Source organism: Oncorhynchus masou, chromosome 17, assembly GCF_036934945.1.
Source record: "Oncorhynchus masou masou isolate Uvic2021 chromosome 17, UVic_Omas_1.1, whole genome shotgun sequence".
NCBI lineage: Eukaryota > Metazoa > Chordata > Actinopteri > Salmoniformes > Salmonidae > Oncorhynchus > Oncorhynchus masou.
This window is the reverse complement of record NC_088228.1, coordinates 29,072,838-29,082,837: the sequence shown is the minus strand read 5'-3', so window position 1 is coordinate 29,082,837 and position 10,000 is coordinate 29,072,838. Positions and strand designations below refer to the sequence as shown.

At 44.4% G+C, this 10,000-nt stretch overlaps 1 protein-coding gene across 5 annotated transcripts in view; it reads left to right on the top strand.

Moving 5' to 3' along the window:
- LOC135558810 (adhesion G protein-coupled receptor L2-like) overlaps positions 1-10,000 on the top strand; it is a 119,148-nt gene that overhangs the window by 91,956 nt on the left and 17,192 nt on the right. For 3 of the 5 annotated variants that reach the window (XM_064992955.1, XM_064992951.1, XM_064992952.1), the window contains 7 exons: positions 1,555-1,764; positions 1,944-2,164; positions 3,600-3,666; positions 5,937-6,028; positions 7,625-7,793; positions 8,316-8,444; positions 9,191-9,287. In XM_064992955.1, the coding sequence (XP_064849027.1) occupies positions 1,555-1,764; positions 1,944-2,164; positions 3,600-3,666; positions 5,937-6,028; positions 7,625-7,793; positions 8,316-8,444; positions 9,191-9,287 (985 nt within the window). Of the gene's footprint in view, positions 1-1,554; positions 1,765-1,943; positions 2,165-3,599; positions 3,667-5,936; positions 6,029-7,624; positions 7,794-8,315; positions 8,461-9,190; positions 9,288-10,000 lie in introns of all 5 variants that reach the window. The other 2 variants (XM_064992953.1, XM_064992954.1) reach the window with 1 other exon arrangement.

Sequence of the window (10,000 nt, the reverse complement as noted above, 5' to 3'; positions counted from 1 at the left end):
CACCAATCCAATCCTCTCAGATCTCCATAAGGAGCTAGGGGTTGATTTGGGATTCAAGGTTCAAGGTTGATTAGATTTGAGGTGTGAGGGGGGGGGGGGTTGAGGAGAGGAATGTTGTTAATGTATGTGGAGAGAAACAGAAGGAGGCTGTCACTTACTTTGCCAGGAGTAAAACGCAAGAGATGGCAGACACAAGATAGTGAAAGTTAGCTCTGCCATTATTGGAAATAAAGGACATTTGACCTATGTTCCGTGACTAGTAGCACTCACGCACATCCTACACGGGGGAACATATACGGTGTCGTGCTTCTTTATTTTCCATTTCCACTCGACGACGTGAAGTGGGTGAGATCCATTCGCAAGCAAAATGCAATTACAATCCAATTACATGATAAATATCATGTGCTGTGAGCATCCTACCCAGTAATAAACGTGGAACATAAGTTTGTGGCGTATATAATAACATGTCCCGACTCATGAACTCTTCCCGCGGTCTTCCCCTCGCAAACCCCCGAACCTTAAAACCCTTCACCACAAGGAAAAACCAGAGCCTGTGATATAAGCCATCCCTCAGTCACACCAACCCAACTACTCACCTCAACTACAACTCCTCCTGGCCTGCCCTTAATAAAAATGAGCCCTGTCACGGAATGGATTACCTCATGTTGAGACCACTATCCCTGAGTGATATTCTGTATGGTTGAAGGCTTCTGTCTTATAGCCTACATGTCCACATTGTAATGTGTTCATTTTCCTGGGTTGTGACACACACTGCAATCAACCCTTCACCCAGCGACGATACAGAGCTCTGTGACAGCTTACTAATGACTTTTTTTTACATTGGCCCGGCACATGTACACGGATCTAAAGACATGTCATCTGTTTCCTACAGTAGATGTTGAGTGAAATCCCTCAGTGAGTCAGGACGTCGTGTTATGTCAAGGTTCATTGATGGGGACATGAAGTCTGTCATGTTTTAGGTCTCCCGGCAGGTGATTAAGTGTAAACCCTCCCTGCTGGGCTGCTGTGTGTTTCTCATTGGTTAACTAGAGTTTGAGTTAAATCTCTGTACTGTGTCATATTAGCTCCAAGTTGACTTCAGATTATGTACGGCAGGGTAGCCTAGTGGTTAGAGCGTTGGGCTAGTAACCGGAAGATTGCAAGTTCAAATCCTCGAGCTGACAAGGTACAAATCTGTCGTTCTGCCCCCTGAACAGGCAGTTAACCCACTGTTCCTAGGGCGTCATTGAAAATAAGAATTTGTTCTTAACTGACTTGCCTGGTTAAATAAAGGTTAAAAAAAATACATATTGATACATGTTGGGAATGGCATTTGTACAAAGTGGCCTGAGTCAGGAAGTTGGCGGCTGTTCTGTGCTAGATACGATATGTCTCTGTCTTCCTACTCATTGTATTCCCTGACCATCTGAATAAAATAAAAAGGTGATCACAACAACAAAAAAGCTTTTGGGGTCTAACCATGTCATGTTAGGTCCTAGATTCGCCAGGTTCTTGGTTCTAACCCCCTCTGTGTGTCTCTATCCTGTCCACCAGGTGGAGGGGAGTGTCCACGAGCTGCTGCTGACGGTGATAACGCGGATGGGCATCGCTGTGTCTCTGGTGTGTCTGGCCATCAGCCTGTTCACCTTCTGCTTCTTCAGGGGCCTGCAGAGCGACCGCAACACCATCCACAAGAACCTCTGCCTCAACCTCTTCATCGCCGAGCTCGTCTTCCTCGTGGGCATCAACATGACTGAACCCAAGGTAATGAACATGGGCACCCCGTCAAGTATCCGCGTGGGCTTAGATGCACAATTGTTTTGTTCCCAGGGGAATATGCTCCAGTTATCTATTCTTACTCTTCCATTGACTCAATGCAGTTTCAATGCCACTGTCCTTTTACCTCTGTGTGTGTAACCTCTAAATGTGTCCCCGGCTCCCAGCTGGTGTGCTCCATCATCGCGGGCGTTCTTCATTTCTTCTTTCTGGCGGCGTTTGCCTGGATGTGCCTGGAGGGCGTGCAGCTCTACCTCATGCTGGTTGAGGTGTTTGAAAGCGAGTTCTCCCGCAGGAAGTACTATTACGTGTCCGGTTACCTCTTTCCCGCCGCGGTGGTGGGAATCTCGGCCGCCATCGACTACCGCGGCTACGGGACACAGAAGGCGTAAGTAAACGCTAGATGTCATCTTTAGGCAGGGTCTTTGTGATCTTGCTTGACTCTGAATGCAGGAGTTTATGTTTCCGCTCGGGCTGTCAAACGCTACAAAACATTGTATTGAGTTAATCGCAGGATTTGCTGTGATTAACCGTCATTTCAGAATTTGCTCGAATTGAGCTGTAATTTGAAAACATTTTATACAAATGCATTACAAGATATTGACGTCTTGATTTTGTCCAAAGGAATGATAAGCAAAATCAAGTAGATTGATAAAGCACACTTTCTTTAACCTAAATGTCAACTTATTTTGACATCGCATTGTCATTTTTAGCTGTATAGATGATGTATTTTGGTTGTTTTCAGTGTATTTTTAATGCTTTCAGACAACACAATTTAATTAAAAAAAAAAAAAACATTTTTAAAAATTGCACTAAAATTACAAATAGTTAGCGCAAGTCAACTGATTTACTCTGAAAGCCCTATTTTACGCACATCCAGTTACCTTCAGGTGCAGGGTACGAAAAGTTGAGTCTGAGGAAGACCTTGAAGTGGAAACGTTACACAATAAAACTGTGGGAGCATTCAACAGTATCTATCTTCCTTTCTTTGTGCAGAGAGCATCAGGTCTCCCAGGCCAGCCAGCTCCATATCAAGACTCCTTTACTTCCCCACAGTGCTAATGAGAGCTACATCACAGGCCCTAGTCTTCCTCTGCCTCCTGGCAAATTTATACCCTGTCAGAGAGGAAAGAGAAAAGCTGTGAGCAAAACCACTACATTAATGAATTCTCTGGCTGGTTGGTTGTGCTGGTCTGGTATTTTCTCTGAGCTTTTTTTCTCTCTTGCCTTTGCGCCTTCAAACTTTTATTCTTCAGTAGCCGTTATCCAAGAACAAGCCTTATGATTTGTCGTAAGCCTTCCTTAAATAGGGTGTTTTTAAAAAAAAAAAAACATTTTTGTGGCTGTAGTGCAACAGTCCCTGAATTTGAATCAACATCTCCTCTGATGATACATACAGTAGCTTCAGCACAACACATTTTGTTGAAACTGTTTGTGACCACGTTTTGACTGTTTAGAGTCTAACGTAGAGCCAGACTGCTCTCTCAATTGTAGACATTGGTAGCCTCTGAAGCCGTGCAGGCAATACCAGTGCTGTTGTGTGGCTCGCAGCCAGAATGTGTTCAAGGTCAGGTTCTCTCTCTTCTTTGGTCACGAAGGTAAATAAATCACTGTTCTATTGCTGTAGAAGCTATATAATCATGCCATCTATCTCGTCCAGAAGCCAAGCTGGTTAGTGATCAGTAGGATACGATGTAACAACTGCCGCTGTGTTCTTAGAATGTAATTGCAGAGATGTTACAGTCACAGTGGGAGAGCCAGAATAGCTCATTTGCTCTTGAGGGATGGCTATCACCTGATCACATGACCATGTCCCATTGCAGCTGCTGGCTGAGGGTGGATAACCACTTCATTTGGAGCTTCATAGGACCTGTCACATTCATTATCATGGTAAGCCGTGTGTGCGTGTGTGTGTGTGTGTGTGTGTGTGTGTGTGTGTGTGTGTGTGTGTGTGTGTGTGTGTGTGTGTGTGTGTGTGTGTGTGTGTGTGTGTGTGTGTGTGTGTGTGTGTGGGAATGTAAATCCGGTGTGTGTGTGTATGTTTCATACAGTATGCCTGCGTCTCTGTTTTAATATGTCTATCTATCCCCAAAATTGTTTTCCTCAAAGAAATGTGCAGTGGGGAAAAAAATACATGTATTTTTTTATATATATATTTTTTCTCGTCTGGTCACTTATCTCTTGCTTTCGCTGATCAATTTGCGTGAAAGGAAAGTGGTCCATTATATCTGACATGAGGACATCAGCAGCCATTCAGCTGTAAAGTCCTATGAATTCAGTCTAGTCAAGTGAGCAGCAGTCAACAGCTTAGCAGTTTTTTTTGTGGAAAGAGTTGCGCATTGTGGCAGAATTCCTCCCTTTCACACACTCAGTCGAGGAGTAGGAGGATAAGAGACAATCTCAGGCATGAAGGTCATTTGCTCAGTTAGACAGAGGGGGTTGAGGGAGATGGGGAGAGACGGATGAACATGGAAGTAATGAGTGGGTGGGCCAGACAGCCATTACCCACAACCCCCTGGCCCTGCCGAGGATCATGACGCATCTGCAGCCAATCCCTGTTCCACGGACATCTCCGTCTTCACCTCTTAATATTTCACCCAGGCTGCATGGAGTTCACACACACATACATTGTATTATTCGCACAGAAGACAAGTGTAAATGTGTACATACTGTGTTTATACAGCACGCGCCGTGCATAGATACCCAAGAAAAAGTGTGTTCTGGTTTCTGTAGATAGTGGGATGCGGGGGGAATTAAGGACATGTACAGTTCGGTGCCTCCCTGCCTGCCTCTATGCCTGCCTACCTACCTGCCTGCCTACCTGCCCGCCTGCCTCTATGCCTGCCTACCTACCTGCCTGCCTGTCTCATCAGATCTTTGTCGACTCTGGTGGCTGTGTTAATGCATCTCCAACCACTCAACTCATGCAGACCTAAATCGGCCCTAGTGGCTAGGAGACAAAACTCCACATCGCTCTGATCTTAAACCCCCTTATTTGTATTTCCTCCTCTCCCTCTATGCCTCTCTGTCTCTGCCCTCTTTCTGTCTTTCTTCACACGTTATTGGTTTATTTTTTTAAAGGGAAGTACATAGCTACGGCTCTACTGGACTGGTGTATTCATGTTGTAGAGTGAACAGCTTTCATAAAATTCAGCCCACAAATATATTGTATTTAATAAACTTGGGACCGTATCTCTGCTAGAACAGTATTGCTTTGTGTTCTCGCAAACCCATAAAGTTTTTGTCATTTATTTCCTTTCAGAAAGATTGGTCAGGTTTCAGAATAAATAGGCTGGGGGGCAGATTATGGTGAAGATTTGAATAATTTATAATGCAAGATATGTTTTTTTTTTAAATAGAACTATAAAAATAATATATAATATTTACTAAATAGTTTTTTGGGTGAGGTTTTAATGTGGTAGTGACTGAGCCAAATTTAAGTGTCCCCCCCCCCCCCCCCCCTCTCATAGAAAAAACATCCTGAAGTCATGGAAACCTCTCTGAATGTATAGTTTAGAATATGGAGCTGTTTTTCCTGGCTCTAGACGTTTGTTTAAAAAATATGGCGCTCTGCTCTGTCTTTTCCACCCTCTCTCTGTTCTGTTCTGTTCTGGCTGTATTAGATTTACACTCTCGCTCTCTCTTTCTCTCTCGGTGAGGAATAACACTCTGCGTTTGGCACCCGCCTGCTTGGCTAAGTAAGGCCTGAGGTTGTGCGTTGCATCAGCCATGGGAGTGGGAAGGGGCTTCCCAAGGCACTTTATCATAGCCAGTTTTAGTGGGGCTGGAGACCGAAGCTAAGCCACAAACCTCTCTATTCTCACTTTTGGGAGGCAGTCTATTTTACCATTTGCACGGGAGCTTGAATGTTTCATATCCCTCTTGGTAAAACGTCCTAACGCTGACGCTTGCGATTGTGCCACAATCACTACAGGTTAAGCATAATTACCATGCATGATCTCAGAAACTCACTAAAACGTGCAGGGGACATGCTGCCAGTTACATTTCGGAGAGTTTGTCCTGTTTCTGAGTGCAAATCGCCCTTTTTGTGGTTTTAAGTTGCCACGAAATGTAGTCGACATGCATTGCTGCGCCTACCATGGAATGAATGCCACGCCCCAATGTGATGCGCTAAGCTCGCTGTGCCTCTGTTTTGACAGCTCAACCTCATCATCCTGGTGGTGACCATGTACAAGATGGTGAAGCACTCCACTTCCATGAAACCCGACTCGACCCGGCTGGGCGGTATCAGGTGAGAGGGGAGGGGGTCTCTGGAGGTGATGTGAAAGCTGGTATTACTGGTTGTGTCAGCTCAGTTTTAAGTGGGGAAACAAAGCGTTGTGTGCTGTCCTATTCCCAGCCATGGCCTTGCTTGTGTAATGTTAAAGGGTGAATTTGGTGTATTTGACCTTTGGAATTATATCTCAGTTACCTATAACTGGAGTGGACAAATATATATTTATTTCAGATTCTATCCTCACGTGTTGCCTTTTTAGTTGGTGTTTATGAGGGCCGTGTTTGCGCTATGCAGGGTTTATATTGCCTCTTTTATTTATTCAGAACTGCAACCCTGACCTCTTGTATTAGTCGCTCTGTGTTGGCATCATTTTCAGGTTCCTCTGGAACCCTAGCTCAAATATATATGATTTAAGGGTGGTGGGGGAGGAACTGGAGCTGTGCCCACATCTTTATTCAAACATCCACTCAATCCAGCGAATTGGATAAAAGAAAAGTCCCTAGACAGTTTCTGTCCTAAAATACTTGTCAAACAGTAACTGTGAGACAGAATGACATGTGCCATTCCTGTGTTGTGTTTTGGACTTCATGTAATAAAATATTTTTTATTCATTTTGTTTTTTCGGGTTTTAATACCAGCAAAATGGTTTAATTGACCTCTGAGCCGTGCTATCCTGGTTAAGAATGTAATTTAAAGAGAGCCTGCGTTCAAAGATAGTGGCTAATTCAAACAAATCATTTATTCAAAGGACCCAAAACTCATTAACTGTCATTAATTGGAGTCCACCTCTAATCGACCACTTATTTAGTCCAGCAAAGTTAGATTTGGTAACTTTCCACAAGACATTGAAATGATCAGTTGGTTGACTTTCAACAACCATAAAGAGCCAGCGTTTTTCAAATAACGAAAAATGTACACAATGACACAAAAGCACAACTAGTCTGCAGCATCTCTCTCTTTGGGGTTTGCATTAACTTCTGTTCTTGGATTCTCTCTGGAACTCAAAGACGTGGTACAATGGTGTCTGGTTTTCACTGGTCTCCTCTTTTCTCTTTCTTGTCCAGGGTTGCTCACTCTTTTTTCTCCTGTGCATCGATGGCTCCCTGTGCCAGCCGTTGCCAGAGGGAACTCACCATTGGTTATCTGATTTCCTCTAGGCTTCTCCTGGACCTCCTGTGAGAAACCTGCTGTGTTTGCTGTTTCTGTTTAACCAGCCAACCCCGAGGAAGGCCAAGGAAACATAGTTATTTAGACTCTGTCAGAGACTCTGTGGAAGTTCTCATTCCAAAATCTACGAATCAGCTTTTATGAGTTGCACTGTATATACTGTGTAACGTGTCCAGAAGGAGAAATAGAGAATATCACAGCCTCCTTCTTTCCCCACAGAACCAATCCGTAGGAACCGAACAGAGAGAAACTTCAAGTCAATGAAAGATGAAATTAGGGAAGTTGCCCAGTTTATTATTAATGATTGGGAACAATATTGTGTGTGTGTGTGTGTGTGTGTGTGTGTGTGTGTGTGTGTGTGTGTGTGTGTGTGTGTGTGTGTGTGTGTGTGTGTGTGTGTGTGTGTGTGTGTGTGGTGTGTGTGTGTGTGTGTGTGTGTTTCAGATCCTGGGTGCTTGGGGCGTTTGCCCTGCTCTTCCTCCTGGGTCTGACCTGGTCGTTTGGCCTGTTCTTCCTCAACGAATCCTCCGTGGTCATGGCGTACCTCTTCACCATCTTCAACACTCTGCAAGGGATGTTCATCTTTATCTTCCACTGCCTCCTCCAGAAAAAGGTAAGGATTTAATACATATGACATATATACAAAGATAATGCGACAACATTTTGTACATCAACGTTTGACTATAAGTTTTCCTCACCAGAGGTGGGAAATAACCTTTTTTTTATGTCTAGTTTCCCACAGGAGTAAGATAACAGAAGGTATCTGTGTGTACAGAAGTCCAATGCAAAATGTATACTTTTCAGTCCGCTGTCTGTCTCTTGACATTTAAGACCATCTCTGATAGAAGTAACACCTTCCGTGTTGTATTTGTCCCTGTGCAAAATCCCCCTCCTTATGGTGGTATTTGAATGTGTCATCGCGGTAGCAGTGATAGGGCTATCTCCAAAGACACGCCATTTGAACTGCTGCTGTCGGCTCGGTGGCATTTGATAAATGTATTTATTTTGTGGCTCTTTGTTGCAGGATCGAGGCAGCTTCCTCTCTCTATCGCTCTGGAGTCGACTGTTCACGGTTGTGGTGTCTCTGAGTTCACTGTGTCTCTGTCGCTCTGCCCTGATCCTGTGCCCGCTGCAGGTCCGTAAAGAGTACAGCAAATGCTTCCGCCAGTCCCAGTGCTGCGGAGGTCTGCCTTCTGAAGGGTCCCACAGCTCGGCCAAGACAGCCACGTCTCGATCCACCGCACGCTACTCCTCCGCCACACAGGTACAGTACATACTAGGTACAGTACAGCAGCGGGAAGTTGAATTATATATACCTTTTTTTTCTGTCCTTTCTTGCTTTTGAGAGTGAAAGGAGAGTTCTTTTCCTGGTTTTTTTTTCTCCTTCTCCTATTGCATGCTAGCACGTCGAGGAGCAGCATGAACACTGGAATACACTTTCTCTCAAACCTTTCTTTCTATTGAGAGCAGTACTGTAGTGTACTTCAGTATAGCTTTTTAGTCCCCCAGGGGAAATTGGTTTGCGGCATAGAAGGGAAAGGCTTTTTTTCTTCTTCTGTTGCATGCTAACATAGAGGGGAGAGTGTTAGTGTTGAGTTAGAGGTGGACAGTCCAATCCCCTTGTGTGAAATAGCCTTCCTTTCTTTGCCCCGGAGAGTGAAAAGGGAGCGCCTACGCCTTGGTGTCCTGTTGCATGCTAGCATGTAGAGGTGACACGGAAGGACATCAGTGTTGAAGGTCATTTCAATACACTGTGGCTGGGTCTGAAATGGCACTCTATTCCCTATATAGTGCCCTACTTTTGTAAGAAAAAAAAAAGAAAAGTGAATAGCGTGTCATTTCGGATGCATCTATTTTGTTTTTCCTGCGTCAGTCTTGGAAGTGGTTCTTGTAATCCGTTGCGTTTGCTTGATGCCTCAAGTAGAGTTGTGCTCTCTTTCTGTTGCATGGAACTGACGTCGGGGTTAACAGTTGTTCTCATACAATGCGTGTGTTGTTTACCTCCTCCAGAGTCGTATCAGGAGGATGTGGAACGACACAGTGAGGAAGCAGTCCGAATCCTCCTTCATCTCCGGAGACATCAACAGCACCTCCACCCTGAACCAGGGTAAGACACCGCCCCCCTGTCCACACGGTCTCTATTTACACATGTTGTATTCTCTCTGTTATGTGACCTTGAATAGACAACAAGTGCCGGAATAAATCTGGCAGATGCAGATTTCGTTTGTATGCATTCAACTTTTATTTGACCAATCACTGATGGATGATCCTCCACATTCAAAGAGGCTGCGTTTTGATAAACTGATAATTGTTTACTCAATATGGTCTAGTGCTCGTATCCGTCCTGATTTAAATAAACCATGAATAACAAATGAAATAAATCATTTTGAACGGGTAAATAAATACACGCTACATTTTTTTTTTTAAATGAGTCAAAGTTCACTTCAAACATGTCGTTTGATGGTCGACCTGCACCACTGCTACTTGTTGGATGGGAGAAGTGTTATGTAGCTATTTAGTCTGGCTTCAAGTGTTAGTGATGAGAAGCTGGTGTCTGCTTGTGTGTTCAACTCTGGGAGACCCTGGCTGGCTACAGGAACTGGCTGGCTGCACTGACTCATCCTCACCCTGACCTGATTCTGCTGATTTTCAGCCATGAGACAGGGGGGGATAAGAAGAGATACAGAGAGAGAGAGATGGAATAAGGAGAGAGATACGGAGAGAGAGAGAGAGAGAGGGAGAGAGAGATGGGATAAGGAGAGAGATACAGAGAGAGAGATGGGATAAGGAGAGAGATACAGAGAGAGAGATGGGTTAAGG